The sequence below is a fragment of the Scophthalmus maximus genome, chromosome 7 (genome assembly GCF_022379125.1).
Source record: "Scophthalmus maximus strain ysfricsl-2021 chromosome 7, ASM2237912v1, whole genome shotgun sequence".
In the NCBI taxonomy this organism is placed as follows: domain Eukaryota; kingdom Metazoa; phylum Chordata; class Actinopteri; order Pleuronectiformes; family Scophthalmidae; genus Scophthalmus; species Scophthalmus maximus.
The window spans coordinates 16,880,411-16,900,258 of record NC_061521.1 but is presented as its reverse complement, the minus strand read 5'-3'; the positions used below and the strand labels follow the sequence as shown (position 1 = coordinate 16,900,258).

Genomic DNA, 19,848 nt, shown 5'->3' with positions numbered 1-19,848 from the left:
GTCCATTCGTGGCCAGTGTGACTGTTTTTTCTCTTTTAGTTTTGGATTTCAGAGTAACTAAGGCAGTTAACAGTTTCTGTGTGTGGTCATGTCTCTTTAAGTTGCAGACATTCCTGTATGCAAGCGTGTGGGTGTACGCGCGTACGAAAATGTGTGTATGCATGCACATGACAATGTGTGTGTAAGGATCTGACAGTAGGTCTCTCTAGGACAGAGCTTGCCCTGTGGTCTTTACTGTGTGTTTTCACAATGCTCCACTTGTCTCACATTGCTGTCACGACCTGTCATTGATGCTCTCTGATGGAGACAGCTTCACTGCGTGTGTGTTTGTGTCAGGGAGAGACAAAGCAGCAAAGGGCTGAAAAGACAGACTAGCAGTACTGGCCGGGGCACAGTGGGTAAACTTGATAAGCTCAGTAACTGCCACATACAGTATTTTCTTTGAACATCCGTCGAGTCTCAGAGCTGTCAGTCTTAGTCACTTAGGGTTCAGCAGCTGGCAGCTGGCAGCAGGACGCCCTGCGGGAAATGTGACCTGAGCTACTGCAAAACTTGGCATCCTGACCTGAACTACAAGATATGCTCTTCATGATGAATAACTGTTCATTATTGATTTGTATAAAACAACCATTGTTATCACCCGCGATAGCAAGGTGTGCGTATGTGTAGTAGGATCTACTACAGAGGTGGTTTGAGTACAGTACAGAGGTGTCTGTGGACAGATTTTACAATACAATGGTGTCACAATCGTGCAAGATACAAACTTCTACAGATTTGTACCTGAGGTCAACAAAAAGGGCGAGTTGTAAGACGAGAACTGAAAACGTAATAACTTAATTAATCACTGCTTCAGCACGCATTGGTTGGAATTTCAACATGTTGAGAGGTGTCTTGGCTCGAGTCATCTCATTACAAGATGATGATAAGCACTATTAGCATTTGTTTTTTTGCAATTAACAACCATACACTGTAGTTAAGTGTGATTGATATTGTTTTGTTTTGGCCCTGCCTTGTAGAGTCACATTTAACAGTACAGATGCCTAATTGAACTCTATGGACAAGGCTACTGCTCTCACACAAATGTCTGCTGCTTTTTCTACCATATGTGTAAATTCTTCCGCGAGAACCACTGAACTCTAACCTGTTTCACTTTCACCACCACAGTATGTCACCTCCTATCTTAAAGGTATAATATGCAACATTTCCGCATTAAAATGTCTAAAAATGACTGCACCAATGTTATATATTTGAGTTCTGTGCATCCATTACCATTCATTGGAAAAACCTAGTCCTTTTATTCAGTTTAACTTTGCATTACACTTGGTCAGCTTTTGACGGCATCACGTGACACCTTAGGATTCTTTTATTCCTTTTGGAAGAAAGGTGCTGACTGCATTTACAGTAGTAGAAAGACAACTGCCATGATCCCATGCTACTTTACGATGTGACCAAACTGTCTTTTGCTAGTGTTTTGATTGAGAGTACTCTTGCAGTAATTACATACTTTGCATTTAATTTTTCACTCAATCTATGTTGGTTGTTCATTAATTTATTGGTGTAAGACTGAGGTTGAATTGATTCTGTTTTGTTGAGTTTGCTCTTGAACCAGGCCATGTTGACACTTTAGCTCCAGCCTGCTATGATACACCCCAGTAAGCTCTGTGTGGGCCTCTCTAAGTTTTATTCTTCGGGCTCAGTCTTTATAATTCAAGATATTTTTATGTCAGCGCAGTAAAAAACAGGGAGACATACATTGTCCAAAGCACATCTTTACCCTGTAGCAGTTTACTCTGTGTTACAGCACGCCAACAGTAATATTATATATATTAAATTAGCACAGGGGATCAGAATTAGATCACACATTTGGTCAAAATGTCTTGCTCCTTTCTTAGAATAACCATTGCTAATTCAGTAAAAGGTTCCGTGATATCAGACAATGAGAAAAGCACAATTAGTTAACTAAAATAACATTTTCCAGTCTGGCTTCCACCACTCAGTCTCGGACATGTAGAGGATGCTGTCTACATTCCACACTTTGTGGATCCTGACCATACAATGGATTAACCTCGAAAAATCCTTTTTACAGATAATGTATACCCAACCATGTATGTGCACGATTGGGACACTGCCTATCACCACTGCTGCTTGTGGTAAAATGTTCACATATTGTGCATCTTGGATCCACTTATTCGTCCGTCCATCCATTTAACTGACCTGGAACTGGACTTGCTGTTTGTTCTTGATGATGTTACGCCTCATTGCCCAAGTTCCTTTTCGCAAAGAAAAAATAAAGCTCTTGCGCTGCACTGTGCAACATCCCACTATCATGAGATGCCATTATTCTAGGTCAGGCAGTATGAATAGATAACTGTAGAATGGGATGCCGGAGGCATAAAGTACAATAGAGTTCTAATAATCATCTGCCTGAATAAATACACTACCCCCATACCCCATGTCTTGGCTTGGAGCTTGCTGGCTGCCCCATTAGCCTGTAGGCCTGTTTGCTGCCACAGCTCCAATGTAGGGGAGGATTGTTTTTGCTGTACGTTCAGCTATATTTGACAGAAGTTCTCCTAGGCTGAGCTCCAGTTTCACTCCGGCTTGTTTACTTGCGTTTCATTATGTGGCTCTTCCCCCCTACTGTCTATCTGCCTGTGTTGTCGGACTGAAAGCACATGACTGGACCTGATTCAGCTCTTTCTTTCTCTGGACTCTTTGATTCTGATGACAGCATGCATTCCCCTCATTCTCTGACGGCCCTGCTTACCAACACAAACACACAAAAACACAGTAATGCGACAAACAACAGTAGAGCTCCGCTGTCATATTTCAGAAGTTATTGTAACTTGGGCTGCACATTCACTCGCTCGTCATTACTCAGCCCAAACTCTGTGCCTATGAAAACGTTTTCTCTAAACTGATCTTGCATCATTGGCAGTGATGATGAATACTAAATAGTGACATTGTTGAAAAATGTATGACTATGTCCTATGAAACTTCTCAATCCACTTCTGTAACTTGTCAACTTCTCCACTGTCCATCTGTTCTGTTCAATATGTTGCAAAAATCTCTGCATGGTTTTCATGTCGTAGTATCAGCAATTCAAACCACATTTGAAGGCAACAGGGGAGGAATATCCCTGCAACAACACTCATGTTGTTGGTCTGCCTTTTGTAGAGATCATGCTATTGTGTTCTCCTGTTTATGCATATGCCTTCTTGTTTTTGCATTAATGGGTTGGCAAGTAAAACCAAAGCTCAATTGTACTGATTGAAGAAACAATGCTGGACAAAGCCACGCTGCCAGTGTAGCCAGGAGGGTGGGTCGAAATGGTTGAGTGTACAGCAGAATGTGTTTGGGGATCCACATACAATAAGCCCTGTGCTCTGCATGTTTGTGAGTGTGTTGATGAGTGGGAGAGAGGCCATGGCTTTTCCCTGCTTTGTTCCAGACCTTCAGCCAACCATTTCAGAGCAAGCTCGCACTGTCCCGCCTGCCCAAACCGTAGGTGACCAGGAAGAAAACAAGATACTAAACAGAGCTAAACTATATTATCCCCGTGCTTTTGAACAGGATTACTCAGGAGACGGCATGCTTCTGCATTCAGAGAGAGCTACCAGGAGCCGGGCCACAGAGGTCAGACACTACTGCTAAAATGACTCATTAGATCCAGAGTAAATGCCGGTTACTGTCACAGTGAGTCTATGCAAGTACGTATGCAAGACACTGTTCACATTTAGGTACGAATCCAGAAAGGAGGTTTGTGGAGGAACATTTAGTGCAGCAATTTGTTTGCCAGTTTTGAATTTTGTGGACTTTCTATCTAAAGTAACCAGATGTACTTTGATAGGTTGTAACACAGTAAATCATGTAATTTTACATGGGACTACAGTGTAGTTTAAACTTCCATCTTGACATGCACTCTGTGTGTAATTCATTATACACCAACACCATGATTACTGCTTTGAATATGAATGACATAGATTACAGCAACAGAAAACGAAAGACCAGGTTACAAGTGAAGAGTGATCTAGCATGTCACTGTAAGTATAGAATCACAGTAATTTGTCCCGTTGTGTCCTGTTTTAATAGTTAAAAAATATAATTTGATAGTAGTCCTTAATATAGAGATACACCACATGATAGGAGACTGGTATGTGCATGTTGTGTCAGCAGATGGCATGAGTCCAGGTACAGGCTAGCTTTAGGCTGGAATCCAAAGAAGCACTTTTGTTTGCACTTTTGCTTGTTCTTCATCTGCTTTTGATTACACTTTGAAAAAATGTCAATAAAAAGATCAGGAACCCATGTGTTAACTACACAATGAACTCTAAAATACTCAATGTCTACAAATGCTGGGGGGGGGCAAGTTATTTAGAACAAGCGTTACGATGATAAACTGAGAGGTGTAAAATTGAATTACATATTACGCAGAGACATTTACAGTCAACTATGTGTTAGATGCTGTTGCTATAGTAACAGCAGCCCATCACTGTCTTTGAGTGTGTGATTTTTTTTCTGCTCTCATTCGTCATGAATAACGTGTTTGTTTAATGTGCTAAACTATGAATGTGTGTGTGTGTGTGTGTGTGTGTGTGGGTGGGGGTGGGGGTGGGTGGGTGGGTGTGTGTGTGATTGCTGGTGTGAGCATGTGTGTGAATGAGTCCAATAAATTTCATCCTCGAGCCTCCAGTGGTTTTTCACCTCCCCCTAAGCTTAAAAGTGTATCAAATTACTCAGAGGTTTATTCTGCTGCTCTACAGTAAAGTAGGCAGATTCCTCTCAGAGAAAATCGCATTCCTTGGGATCAAGTCCACGCTCACTGTCATACTGTATATTTGTCTTTTTGCAGTTCAGAGCATTACACTTTAAGCCTGTTAGTATGGATATTAGAGCTTACCGAAGCTCTTGCAGTCAGAAAAAAACATATTGTTAGTATATCTTGCCTAAAAAAAGAACATATTCATTAACCTTCTTGGTTTAATCTGGTTATTTAAACTCCCCTTAAAGACACAGAGCTGCTGTTAACCGCTTCACGCCTATTTGCACAGATTGGCATTTTTTTTGTGCAATTTATCCGTGTGTGTCTATAAGAACTTCTTTTATTTGTCTGTTTGGACCTCAGCTGTAATGTTGATTGTACACTTTGCTTCTGTGTCTGTGTGGTCGACTTATAAACACTAAAAGTCAGTAGAAATCTGTTAAAAGAAGTTGGTATTGATTTTTTTAAGGAAAACTCCAAAAACATAAAAAAAAAACAATTCACTTAGGGTTTCCCACCCCTTTTCTTTTGAAAGTTCGGCAAAATACTGTATATCTTAAGTGCACGGATTTAAGGAAACCTTAACCCGTTGAGTCAGCCAGGAAATAAGAATATAGTGGGAGACGGAATACAACCAAAAACATATGTACTGTAACATAATTACAAATAATCAAAGATAGTTGTTTGCCAGTGTGTAGTGACCTTTACTGATGTAACCAGAAAACAAGGTGTATGGACTAAATAGGAAAAGAAAAAGGAATGTCAACTGCACTGGAGCCCGAACAGAGTGTGACTGTATATTGAATCACCTTCGACCGTGTAACAATGAAGACATTTTTACCTAATGTAACATCTGCTCTAGCAAATAACCATATTTACACATCTTAACAGTGTATCAGTTCAAAGCAATTACTCTGTGCTTTTCATCATCTTAACGTTTCAATAACAACCAATGTTTCACGGTAAAGAAGACTGGACCTGTAAAAAGAGTGCAGCTATACTCTGTCTCATGTCTCAAGATTCTTCTTGGCCCTACCCACCTCCTATTCCTCCGACTCACGTGTCCCCATTTTCTTATGTTTCTGCCACACCACATCATTGTGTTGCATTTTTAATGGGAACATGCTCTGCAATAAATCCATGAATTATAGAATAAACTGACAAATAAAACTAGCTAAGATGTTTTTTTTTTCCTACTGATGAGAATAGGTGTAAAAAGAGGAGCCTCTGTTTTCATCATGATCTTTGAGTCAAAGGAAGATGTTCTTAACCAGTGAAAGCTAGAGTCTGTACTCTTACTTGCTTTGTGGGTTTGCCAAAGACTTGAGGTGCATCTTGGTGTGTTTACATGATGCTTTCGGCTTTTGTTTGCTTTAGCTGGGGAGCTGAGAGAGTAGTCTGCATGCTCCCTTTTATATTCAGTTGGTTACTTCAAGTCAAGTCAAGTGAAATTCTGTTTTTATAGCGAAATATCACAAATCACAAATTTGCCTCAAGGGGAAAATACTTAACTTGAGCCTGAGCCCTCTGCAATAAGTCCACATTCATACAACATGATCAACAAATGTTTGTGACCATACGCATTTATTTTGCAGTAGTAGTTTATCATCCTCATATTTCAAAAAATGCTTTTGCCTTTTTCCCTTGTTCGCTTATCTGAGCCCACTATCGCATGCATGTACAGTATCTAATCGGGAATCGTCTCTTGGTTTGTGTGTCTAATCAAAATGCAGTGCCCCTGCAGCAGAACGGCCTCTGTTCAAAGCATCTGGGAGAAAGGGGTCAAGGCCTTCCCACTCATGCTCCAGCCTTTTGTATAAGTGACGGCCAGCAAAGAGCAGACGGAGAATCGGGAACACTCTGTGCTAGATGAGGGTGTTTGTGTTTGCTGACGTGACTACACACCAGACGAGGCAGTTGTCTCATTTAATGTGGGACTGATTGTTGTTGACACAGTTAGTTTGTAAGTGCACTTCTACTCCATGTGACGAACGTGCTTTTGGTCGGATTGTAGAACCTGAATCTCTTCCTCCTCCACAGTTTAGATTATTTTCCCACGAGAAAGTGGTCTCAGATTTTTGAAACTGAAAACTTTCTTACATTTTTATGTATTAACATTGGTGTATATGATGCAGGCTAACAGGCAATAGCCCTTCATGGGGCTGTGGTGATATCTTTGACTGTTGCCATATGCTAGACTTCACAGTAGACGGTCTGTAATATTGCCAGCACTGACAGCAGGGCTCTGTGTTGATGGGGTGGAGCATTTCTTTCTGTGCTCTGCCCCCCCCAACTGTTTAGGCCTTGCTCTTATCATCCTGTTGTCTGATGGTCTCCAGTGCCTCCCCATGACCCACTGCACTGGCTGACTGTGTTTATTGCCTAAGCATCTGTCACTCTTTAGAGCATGTGTGTATTTTACGGGCCAGCTCACATTAGGCCAGTGTATGATCCTCCTTAATAAGCATTATGTTGGTGAGCATTGTTATGACTTTTCATCCATTGCACGCCGCACTGTAGGCCAGCTGTGAGGGACCAGGGGCCATGTGGTAATGAGTGTAAATATAGGGCCAAGGAAAGTGTCTGACACACATACGTACCGCTGTATGGATCACACATGGATGCACGTGAGCTATTAAACAGGACATTAAGTGTGCATACCTCCTTTCATGATGCTTTGGCAGAAACACTTTGTAAAAGGAGGTGAAAGATCAAAAGAGAATAGCTGTACAACACATACGGTGAGTGGATCAGACGAAGGGGACAGCATTGGAGGCAGGGGGAGTCATGTTGTCTCTGGCTATTTTCTGGCGTCCTACCCAGACTTTTATCAGTTAGTGGCAGATGATCTGCCCTTAGTGCTGGAGGAGACGAGAGCCTCCTCAGTGTACTCAACTAAAACAAGAAGCCTCCATAGTCTTTGTCCTGGTAGCTGGAGTAGATCTACCACTCTTTTTCTGCCAATGATCTATGATGCTACACAAGGTGCTACATAGTAGTCAGAACACATATCCAAAAGTGCCAGTGTTTTAAAAATAAATTTGCCACACCGAGAGCTGTACACTCAATACAGAACATGGCATCTTTCTTCACAATATCTCAGCCCTGTAAACGGCATGAGATATTCCTGTCAGAAAGAGAAGCTCTTTACCTTTTTAAATTCGAGATTCAATATTTGAATTATCTATCTTGAATTTGGGACAGTTGTGGAGCTTGAGGGTCTGAATGAGGAAAGAATGTATCAATAGTTAATTTTGTTGTCACCAAAGGGCCAAGTGAGAGCTGGAGTTCTTATGGTCAGGACAGAGGTACTGTCCTTATCTTGCGTTGATAAGATGACTAGAGCCTAATTCTATCTCACTTACACACAACTTTCACTGGTGCTGCTCCGATTTATCAAATTTAGTAGCACAGTCTCCAAAAATAATCACTAAATGTTACTAAATGGACAAAGTCACTTACCACACCAGACCAAAACATTTTTGGCTTGGAATAAAGTGTGAGATGCAAGGGTTGATGTGAGGTGAGGTGAGATATGAGACTGAGTCTCAAAAGATGAGCCACATGTTGTAACGACTGTTTGAACGTGACAGATGAATAGTCGCTGCCTGAGTGTTTCCTGTTGTTTTGGATATCCATATTGAATGGCTACTGAAAAGAGATGGAGCCTGTAAGCTCCTTTATTGGCCAAAATTAGTTCGGAATGACTAAGAGCACATCTCTCCTGCTAAAGGAAAACAGGTGCTGTCTGCTTCTCGCCGACCTCTGTGCAGCAGTCCTGTTATTCAGGATATGTGACTGAGGAGTTGTATAAAACTGTAGATATCTTTTAATTTATTCTATGTAGGATGAGTCCCTCTCACACTGGCCCTTCGTATTTGGGCTGAGCGACACAGTAATCAACATGTCCTTTTTATTTCAATGGTTCCCCTCTCTCTCTCTCTCTCTCTCTCTCTCTCTCTCTGTGAGGTTTGCCTTTCCTCCATGGATAGGACTGTGGTTGCTATGATGTGGATCCCTATAGTCATATCACAACACACGTGCATTTGTGTGAACTTACAGTATGTGTGTGTGATGGTGTTTTACCATTGCATTCGTGTTATCTGTGGAGGCAACTGAAAACAATTTGCACGTATTTAAAAAAATCTATAAATCAAACTATACAGATGTAAGAATGTATACCTGTGTGAGACACAGCCTATGAAGTGGTGTTATTTCAATGTGGGACCAAATTGCACTTGTTAATGAAGAGGTTCAAATTGAAATTGCCCAGTATGCTGCTGGTCCATGTGCTGCTAAGCTCTGAGCTGCTCAGCTCTGACCCGCTGCACCCAACAAGACTCCTGAAAGTGCCCTGGAGTATCTGGCACCACGGTATAAGCAGTAGATCCTTTAAGTCCTGTAAGTTGCCATGTGAAGCCACCACAGATCAGATTTGTTCCAGCACATCCCCCTAACAACCTGTCGCAAGGCTTGTGTTAGTCTCTCCTTCCGATTGCTGTTGATAGGTTCTCACCGCTACTGACAGGGAGCAGGGCACACCTTTCTTTGAAGACATGTGCTGACCCAGCTGTCTGACCACAACGATCTTGCCTTTGTCAAAGTAGCTCAGGTCTCTACAGATGTCTATTCCTCCCATATTCAACTCTGTAAAAAACTGAGTTCACTCACCGTCTAATATATCCCAGACCTACACATGCACGGTTGTCGTAAGATAATCCCCTCATCTTGTTGGATCTGTAAGACTGGTAATAAAACAATGATTTGTATTTCACTATTATTAGAAGCACATAATGCACATTACATGACTTTGCCTGAGCAGTAATTGTGCTTTTACCCGGAAATAGTTGCCTGCAATATGGTTTCAGCTGAGCATGTACACATCAACTCCCTCACCAGAGTTCAATCACTGCTCCCCAGCCATTTTCCTATTAGTGTGATTGACCGCTGTTTCTGTGTTAGTGGGTTAAAGCCTCCTCCAGCTGGGTGGTTTCAGACGAGCTGTCGTGCTGCTACAGGCGAGGCCGATTGCGAGAGAAGCCTTCATTGATACAACACTGTCGTTAATCACCTTGTAAAGTCCACATGTAACAGTCTGACAAAATCATTGTGTTGGTGTTTCATTGGGTTGTGAATATTTATTTTAAGTCACTAGATCTAATTTCAGGACCTCTGCGATGTATTGTAATGTGCAATATTTTGTTATCCTATGAAATGTGACATTGTTATATTAAATATATAAACTATCTGTGATGATATCACTGGTCATAGTGGCCGTTAACACTGCTGGAAATGAAGGTTGTATAGACCATTATCAATTATTTAATTTTTTTTTTAAATTTTGCTGAAAGAATTGTTTATTTTGGAGCAATGTTTTCTGCCTGATGTCACCCAAGATTTAGTTTTCAGCCTTATTTTACGTAACCTGTCATCAAGATTTATTAAGTCATTTTACTTACAAGAAAACAGTTGAGAGAACTTCATATTTGGGTTACTCTTATTTTTGCAGTATGATGGTGACAGGTCTATTATTGAGAAAGATACTTGGAAAAATTAATAAATGAAACGTGAACAAACTGAATTATGACAAATTGTTGTAGTCCTTTTAAATGTTAGCACCTTTTATATTTTACAAGTGTTTTATGAACTCTGGAGTGGGGTTTTATCTCACTCACGAATCATGCCATGCTGCTTGTTCAAGCACACACTGATGAATGGGACTGAAAATGGAAAAGATAGACCAATCTACTGTTCAGCAGTCGCCACCATAAGTAATAGGTAATCCGTGCACAGATGGTTGCAATAAAATGATCCACACTTATCTCTCTGTACCAGCTGAAGGCTTTTCTCCACGATTTGTCCAAGCTGCGAACATGACAGACAGTTTTTGATTAAGTCAAGAAGAAAGAGAATTGCATAATCTAGAGGAGGAGACATAGTAGAGGTGCACATTTTAAAAATTTTCTCTGATATTTTACATGTTTCTAAAAGATAACATTGGGTGAATGTTGGAAATGTTTTTGAACTTGAAATTTATTTGTCTACTTATTATAACTTTAAGTTCTGGCAATCAGTAATTGTCAGTAAGTCTTTTAATGTCTTGATGTCACGTATTTATAGATTCATAGACCACATCCAGGTATGTTACATGAGTGGAGTCTGATTATTCTGACTTGGAGCAGGACAGGACCTCTACATAGTTTCTTACTTAATCTTTAAATCAGTGAATAAAGAAGAAGTCTGTTCCATCACTTTATTTCCATGTTATAAATATAAACATATCAATGAGATGGTAATCTGTATGATAAATGAAAAACAACATTTGATAATTGTCCTCTTATATTGATCAATTTAACCCAGACAGACGGTCATTTGTCAGTAAGTCATGGTGACTTTTTTCATGTTTTTTTGCACAGATGTGTATTTGTGTGTGTTAGAGAGAGCAAGATGGCGTGAGTTAGAAAATATTTATTAACATCATCTAAGCAGATGAATCATTCCGAAGCCTTTTTATCTGCCCTCTGTTAAGTAGGCAATACAACACACATTAGACTCAACTGATCACTGGCAAATTCATCCCCAGATGCGGGACACACAAACACATACGCACACACACACACGCACACACACACACACACACACACACACACACACACACACACACACTAACACACACTAACACACACACACACACACACACACACACACACACACACACACACACACACACAGACATACACAGACATACTCGAAAAAACACAACCTCAGTGCTCTTCCCACTCATGTACATTGGCTGCCAGGGCTGTCTTTGTATCCCATCACCATAACAACTGCCTCACAGAACATCTGAAAAAAAAGGATCGAGCCAATTCTCTCACTCAGTCTGACTTGGAGCAGCGGTTGGCAGCTCCTCGCAGCTTGTTGATGTGGTGTGTCCGTGAACGCGGAGCAGGCTTGTAGAGGAAAGCGGGCTGCAGATGACTCAGTTTGGAGAGAGTTTGGAAGCGCTTGTGTGATGTGAAAATTTCCGAAGGTGTTCTAGTGTCATAACGAGGGATATACAGTAGATGATGCCGCATATGGTGAGTGTCAAAATAGCTGCCGTTTTCTGTCATTCTCATTCTTTCACATTAGTGCACATGTTTTTTATAAAAAAATGAAAGTTTCTTAGCCATGTGCAAAGTGATTTGGTTATGCAAAATACAATATGTGTGTATTTGTGTGTTTATGTGGAAGCTTTTGCACATGTGGATGTCGATTCTGAAAGTTTTCTGTGAAGCTCATTTTTCGATACTGCAGAAATTGTGGAATTACATCCTCAAGAGACATTTGAGGCTGTCATCTATTTTTAATTTATATTTTCATATGGTCAATATCAACATATGGAGTACATTTAATTTTTAAAAAAATTGTCTAGTACAGTACAGTATCTGTTCATCTGCTTGTCGATATTTTGACTGGTGCACGTATGAGGTTTGTTATTGTGCAATTCTGGAAAATTTAGAAACACACACAGTCTTTCATCCATCTCTCAGTTCCAGCAGTGGTCAGGAGTGATTGGCTTTGCCCACGATGGTCGGTCTCGCTCGGGTGAAAGTTCGACAAGTTTGAACTTCACACACCACCGCTCCTCTCAGTGCACCACAGACATTCACACAAAGCTGTTGCAATGCACCACACATATGGCAAGTGATGTGCAAAAGCCGTATTTCCTCAATAATGGGAACATGCCTTTACTTTGCTGCACTTTGCCTCATTTTTTTGGTTCATCCTATAATAGCTTATATATATACTTCGCATGGACCATTTGCTTGGTATGATGGAACAAAAATAAAACCTTCAAACACAGCGGCAGAGAAGAGACACTTAAGCTTTCATCTCTCAACTGCATTATTAAACATCACCATCCACATGAGTCTGACATCACCCAATCACAGCTGTCTCTTCCTCTTACTTCCCCTTTTCCTTCTTCCATTGTCTCCCTCCATTAGGCAAACCTGAAGAAGTTCATGGAGTATGTGCAGCATAGGAACACTGAAAAGGTTTCAAGGTTCCTGGAAAAAGGCCTGGACCCCAACTTCCATGATCCAGACACGGGAGGTAAGGCAGTCTGTGCTAAGCAATATTCCATTCCTACAATGCTCTAATTAATGTATCGTCTTTTTTACAACCATGATTCCCTCTTTCTCTCTCTCTCTCTCTCTCTCTCTCTCTCTCTCTCTCTCTCTCTCTCTCTCTCTCTCTCTCTCTCTCTCTCTTTCTCTTTTTTTTCACCTCAAAATGACCATCTATGGATTTTCTGAAATAAGCCCTATGCATGCTGGGTAAAGCTGGATTACTCTGTTTGCTAATCTCCTCATGTTTATGCAACTGTTTGTCCAGCCATAAAGGAGATTTCCCTGTTGTGTGACCTGTAGTCTGACAGTGGAGCTGTGATGTGAGGGGAACATGAGAATAGGTTGGTTTAACACCAACAGGAAGCAGCCACTTAGGCGCACCAGAGGGTGACAATCAAGGCTGCTGGGGCAGTTATTCAGTCACTACAGATGTAAACCCACAGTTTTGAATGACTGTACTGGACAATTTTGTCATCAGATATTGACACCTTCAATTGTGCGAAGTTGATTCATGAGAAGAATTCAGAAGAACGTCATTAAAAACATAATGATTTTCAACTGCGTTTCCTTACACATCCTTGGGTATTACAGAGAGTCCTTTAACGCTGGCAGCACAGCTGGAGGGATGTGCCGAGCTCATCAAGGTGCTGAAGAGTGGAGGAGCTCATCTGGACTTCAGAACAAAAGATGGCATTACTGCCCTACACAAGGCTGTGCGAAGCAAGAACCATACAGCGCTCATCGTGAGTGTAACACACACACACACACACACAATCTTAACAGAAAGCTGACTCATCTCATTTTTCTTTTGCAACACCAATTGCCTGCTTGCAAACTTTCCCTATGGAAAATGAGAATTTGCAGGCAGTCAATCTCTGGCAGAGGGAGCTTGGGCAATTACTAAATATGTGGGGCTTAATATGCTCTCCGTGAATGAGCTGGCATGCTGAATGGCCTTATGTGGTTTGAAGAGGCTTGTACCTTAATGAAAGGGTTTACATGAGTCATATTAATTGATTTCACGATGAGCAGGAACTGTTGATATTGGTAATTTCCTCTTAGTCATTGTCCTTAACTAAATATTCGGTCTCACTGGGCCTTGTAACCTACACAAGCTGTTGTTGCTGTTGGTAACGTATACTACATTTGCAGATGTGTGATTGAATTGATCAATACCACTGACTAAGTCATAACTTTGCTGAGGTTATTTAGTTTTTCTTGAGACACCATTTACCTAGTGTTAAGAACAGCTACTGTCTGTAATACATCCCTATGTACCGGTGTCTTTGACCTTCACATTGCATGGTGAGGAGGATAGATGCAACATGATGCAACATGATGATAGATGGAACTGAACTAAGACATTTAGGCAATATTCCCCCTCTCACCACCTTCTTTTACCGCCAGACGCTGTTGGACTTGGGTGCATCACCTGACTATAAAGACAGTAGGGGGTTGACTCCTCTCTACCACAGCTCGATGGTAGGAGGAGACCCCTACTGCTGTGAGCTGCTGCTGCATGATCATGCACAGGTCGGCTGCGTGGATGAGAATGGCTGGCAGGAGATACACCAGGTACTACACTCTGACACACACTCACACTCAAAGGTAAAACAGGTATGTGGTGTCTGCAGAATACAAAACAGACACAGGGTAAGTGGTCATGCCTGGTTTTTTAGAGTTTTTATTTGTGTGCTTTCCTCAGCTTGAGAATTTCTTTTGTGGTTGTGGTGGGTGGTAGAGGTATCTCAGACTTTTCAGTAAATCTCCACATTTGACTGCATTTCCGGTAAGGCTTTGTAAAAGGAAGAAAAAAAATATTTAAACAAAAAAAAAGTTAATTGATACCCACAAAGTTACGCATCCTGCTGTTGTTGCTGCTCTATCTAAGCCAGTGTCTGGCAGTCTGAGTGGTCGTGTTTAGACATAGAAATGCAAACACAAAATACTGTGTGCATTTTATACAAATAGAGCCTCAAGACATGGCCTGCACTGCAAACAAAACTGAGGTCATTAACGGAGGTACTGACAGAAAGAGGTTCAACATGTGAATGTTCTTGTACAGCCAAACAGAAGCTATGGGAACTCTTCTGTTGCTGACATTGAATATGAATGAGCACAGAGGAAATGCTAAAGATCAACATTTTACTGTCAGGACAATATTATGACAATGTTGAGTAAACACTGAAATGTGATTTCAGTGTTTTCAAATTGTTTTAATGCTGTAGTTTATGTCACCACTCTAGAAGCAAAAGGCACCACGTCTGTCTATTTGTTTCATTACTTACATACACATTACTTTCTATGAGCCTTGCGTAGCTCTCAAGGTTTCGCCTAATTACTGTGAGTTAATAAATTATGAGCAAGAAGAAAATCAATCACAAACAGAGTTGTTCGCAGGTGACACGTACATGCAATTCAAGTCGGTTCTTCTGTAAATTCGGGACATCTCACTGTCTCTTCATGTAATCCCAGACTGACTCCATAATGATGACATCAGGGCTCTGTAGGCACCGTACCGTTTGTTGCAGATTTTGGGATGTTGTCATGCGGCACATTTTAAGTGCCTGATGCTTTTTGCCATATTTTGTCACAGCAGTGTTTACATTTCAGTTCTTGTTAGGAACATTCTCTCATTCCACCAGCTACCTGGGGATGTTAATGCAGGTCACTGTCCAGTACCAGCCTCTGCTGCAACCGACAGTGCACTGTACTGCCTACTAAAATATTAGTGTAACATCTCGGAGACTGATATCCCAATGACCACCTTTCATGTCAACCATGGACTGCATTGCCTTACAGGGATTCTTAAGCATCTAACCTCTGAACCATTCCATCTTAATTCCAGTCAAAGGTCAACTTTGATGACATGTTTCAAGTTGTACCATCAATAATTAAAAATAATTCAGTAAATACAAAGTGGTCAAACAAGAGGGCACCCTCGTTGAAACAAGTGTGCTACGACAAATTTGTCGACAAACCCATGGTTCTATTATGTGACATTCAGTAAACCTTTGTTATTGAGGACACAAGCGGCAATTATGTGAACTACAGTCAGCATCGCGTTGCTTATAGGCATGAGCTAGCATCCTGGACATCAGCCAAAACCACGTGATGGTCTAACCAGGAAGGAAATTCAGCCCTGTATGGTGCCTGGAGTGTGCCAATTAAATAAGGGGTTAGCACGAGAAGAAGGAGAAATCTCATCTGTTGCCAGGAGACCGTGTGGAATTTTTAATGGTATTAATTGGTACTGCAGACAAGAGACAGGCAGTGAGGCGATGTCTACCCTTTGTGCCATGACGCCCTGGACTTATGGAACATGCTTATGGCACACTGTCATGAGCACCCCGAATGACAGGCACACAGAGGAGACTGATGGGGACAGGCAAAGCTTTATGGGTTTTCCTTTTTTAGCTCACCGCTGCAGCGGCCCACCAGAAAGATAATGGTGAGAATATTAAAACGAGGCTTAACATTGAGAGAGATAGAAGACTGAGAGGGGTTACACTGTATGGGGTGTGAATGGAAGGATTGATAGTTCAACACTCAATCTGATCATGTTTGTTTATAAATTCAACTGTTCAGTAAATGAAATCTTCCTTCAGCCCTGAGGAATTTCTCTCCATCTCATTTCTTTCCTTCCCCCTTTTTGTCGCTTGATTTTTCTTTGTCCTTTCCGGCATTAGTATTCCAGTGGTACACTGTATATTGTGTACAATAGGATACACTGGAAGGTCTGATAACCAACAACAATCTCACTGCTGTCACACACTCTAAGCAGGACCAAATAAAGGAGGTAGAGAACAATTGTTGGGGAGAGTTACTGCATTTCTTCGTCAATTGCACAGGACAAAACCAGGGAGTAGGAAGGAGAAAAGGGAGAGGAGATAGATAGAGATTAGATGAATAGTTTATTGCTTCAAGTTATGTGAGGCAAAGCTGAAAAAGGGGCACAGATAACTTTTAACTCACAGATTTACATTTAGCCCCAGGTACTACAAACAAGGTAGCCCAAGGGAAAAACAAAACAAAAAAGTTTAATCTTAGTCTTTGTAATATCCAGGTGGTCTGAATGTTAGGGAAACTATTTTTTGGCTGCAATTGCTGCTACAACTGTGAAAAAAAAGAAAAGAAAGCTATTTAGTTTGACTGTAGTAAAGACAAGACTGCTCATAGTCTTAGGAGAGGGCTGCAGTTAAACTGTAGCGTCTATTTTCACCCTTTCTTCGTTGTGATTGGTCAGCTTACAAAGAAACCCAAAACAAGTTGCACATACCTATTAAAATGTTGGTTTAATCAAGCCTGGGACATTTGTCACACATAATTGCAGGTTGTTTTTTTTCTTGATACTTTTCAGTGGAACAAATATGACTATAAAATATGCTGTCCTGCTCATGTATATTCCTTTATCAGTGTTCATTTGTGGTTGCTCCCTTTTAAGGTTGGTAAGTTAACATGGGTTAAAGGATTAAAAGTGTTCATGTGTGCGTTTCCTTTTAGGCATGCCGCTATGGCCATGTGCAACACCTGGAACACCTGCTGTTCTACGGGGCTGACATGAGCGCACAGAATGCATCTGGAAACACCGCGCTGCACGTGTGTGCTCTCTACAACCAGGTAACAGTTACTTAAGAAGAAAACTGTATTACAGTATGTGTGCCTGGGGAGTGGAAGAGGGTGAATTTTCTGTGGGGCTGTTGTGCATCACATGATTTACTGCCAGTGCAACGCAGGAGCAAGAGTCATATGTACATAGCTGGGTGACAAGCTGGAGGTCAGGTGGATGAACAGCTGTGTGATGCATTTACCTTCTCAAACATCGTCTTTGAAGTTGTGTGTGTGTGTGTGTGTGTGTGTGTGTGTGTGTGTGTGTGTGTGTGTGTGTGTGTGTGTGTGTGTGTGTGTGTGTGTGTGTGTGTGTGTGTGTGTGTGTGTGTGTGTGTGTGTGTGTGTGTGTGTGTGTGTGTGTGTGTGTGTGAACCCGTCTGTACTTGAGTGGCAGAATGAAGCATAGGTTTCTGGTCATTTTCTCCCACTGCCGGTTGTGATAATGGACTGAAAGTGGAGATTAAAGAGATGTGATCCAAGTGGGAGTGGGGCACATCAGTGCACTTTTTGTGCTGCTGTGGATGAAATCAGCAAACCATTTTTGTTTGTGTTGGCATTTTTTTATGTTTTGTATGTAAAATTTTGTGACTGATGCCCTTAAGACCGTCAATGCCAGACTTTATGCAGTACATTACAGGATCGTTGCTGAGTTTTCCTCATAAGGACCAGTGATCAGCTTCAAATGAAAATATCAGCCTTAACGAAAAAAAGTTTTATTTTTGCAATAGTAGAAAATTTGGTGAGACATGTGGGCACCAATTTCTTTTATAAAAGGTTCCTCTAAAACTATTAAGCTGTGCAATTGTCGGGTGTTATTAACACACATATGGTGCATATTCCTTAAATCATCCATCCATCCATCCATCCATTATCTATACTGCTTTGTCCATTAAGGGTCACGTGGGGGCTAGAGCCGATCTCAGCTGGCATTGAAGCGGGGAACACCCTGGACATGTCACCAGCATATCACAGGGCCAATATATTGTGAACATTCACACCTACAGTAAGGGGAGAACATGCAAACTCCACACAGAGAGGCCCTGGATGGTCTGAACCTGGATCGAACCAAGAACGTTTTTGCTGTGAGGCAACAGTGCTTACCACCACTGCCACCTGCCGCTGTCCTTAAGTCATATTTTACATTAATATCTCCATCAACTTGATTCCTCCTTGAGAAATCTTGAGCCAATCCTTGCTATACCAGCGCGAGGGTGTGTGTGTGTGTGTGTGTGTATGTGTGTGTGTGTGTGTGTGTGTGTTTGTGTGTGTGTGTGTGTGTGTGTGTGTGTGTGTGTGTGTGTGTGTGTGTGTGTGTGTGTGTGTGTGTGTGTGTGTGTGTGTGTGTGTGTGTGTGTGTGTGTGTGTGTGTGTGTGTGTGTGTGTGTTCAATGTTCAAAACATCAATACTTAACACAAGCTGTTTGTAACATGTCCACGTGACCAGAGTCGTTACATGTTCCAGTCCTCAGTGGAGGGGCAGGACCAAGGGTTGTGTGTCTGTGGAGCAGGAGGGGATATGATCAAAGATAGAATGGATGAATTCTTTAGTTTACAGTTACAATTTCTTGTAAGTCACACTCTGGTTATTGATCTTGCCCCAGCTCTCGTGTGCTGTGGAGAGTTATCCTGCCAGTGGAAGCCAAATTGAACCGATTGATCCCAGAAACAGTCATAGCAGGTTTCCAGTCGGCTCAAAACAGGCCTGCCTCTGCTAATTGTGTACAATCACAGAAAGACAGGGGCCAGTAGAATTGACCAAGGAAGTGGTAGTGATCAATAGATCCACACAGAGAAAACTTGTCAGAAAGAGGGGACAGCTAGATGAATTCTGGAGCGAGTGGATGAATGACAAGATTACATAATTAGCGGCAGAATAAGCCTAATCAATGGCCTGTCCCATTTCTGGGGCCAGGCTGGTCACTTACTGAGTGGACTTTTATCTTGGCTGGTATGACCAGCAGCAGTGAATGTCAGCGGTCTTTTGACTGGTGGACGGATGTATGGGACGTAGTAGAATAAATGAATGATGGAGAAAGGACACATTGATTAGTGAAATTTAAAGAGAGGTGGTACAAGACAGACAAACTAGCCTGATGGGTGTCACTGTCTTTCATTCTACAGTAGTTGTAATGTTTGTACTCTAGTCTTAAACAATAAAGAGGAAAAAGTGTTTCAGTCTTCAAACTTTTAGACACAGACCAACATAAAAACAAGCGCTGCATTCAGTGGAGGATGTCAAATAGGCTCCCTCAATTCAAGGGAGGGACGGAATTCTCCAATGTGTTAACGTGGCTGTGAGAGGAACATCTGTCACACTCTTTACACATGACTGACTCGCATCATTAGTGTAAAGAACTA

The 19,848-nt window shown here is 41.5% G+C and overlaps 1 protein-coding gene across 5 annotated transcripts in view; it reads left to right on the top strand.

Annotated features, from left to right (window-relative positions):
* shank3a (SH3 and multiple ankyrin repeat domains 3a) overlaps positions 1 to 19,848 on the top strand; it is a 140,602-nt gene that overhangs the window by 53,801 nt on the left and 66,953 nt on the right. For all 5 annotated transcript variants that reach the window (XM_047333243.1, XM_047333241.1, XM_047333242.1 and 2 more), the window contains 4 exons: positions 12,754 to 12,862; positions 13,471 to 13,622; positions 14,287 to 14,454; positions 17,383 to 17,499. In XM_047333243.1, coding sequence (XP_047189199.1) covers positions 12,754 to 12,862; positions 13,471 to 13,622; positions 14,287 to 14,454; positions 17,383 to 17,499 — 546 coding nt within the window. The remainder of the gene's footprint in view (positions 1 to 12,753; positions 12,863 to 13,470; positions 13,623 to 14,286; positions 14,455 to 17,382; positions 17,500 to 19,848) is intronic.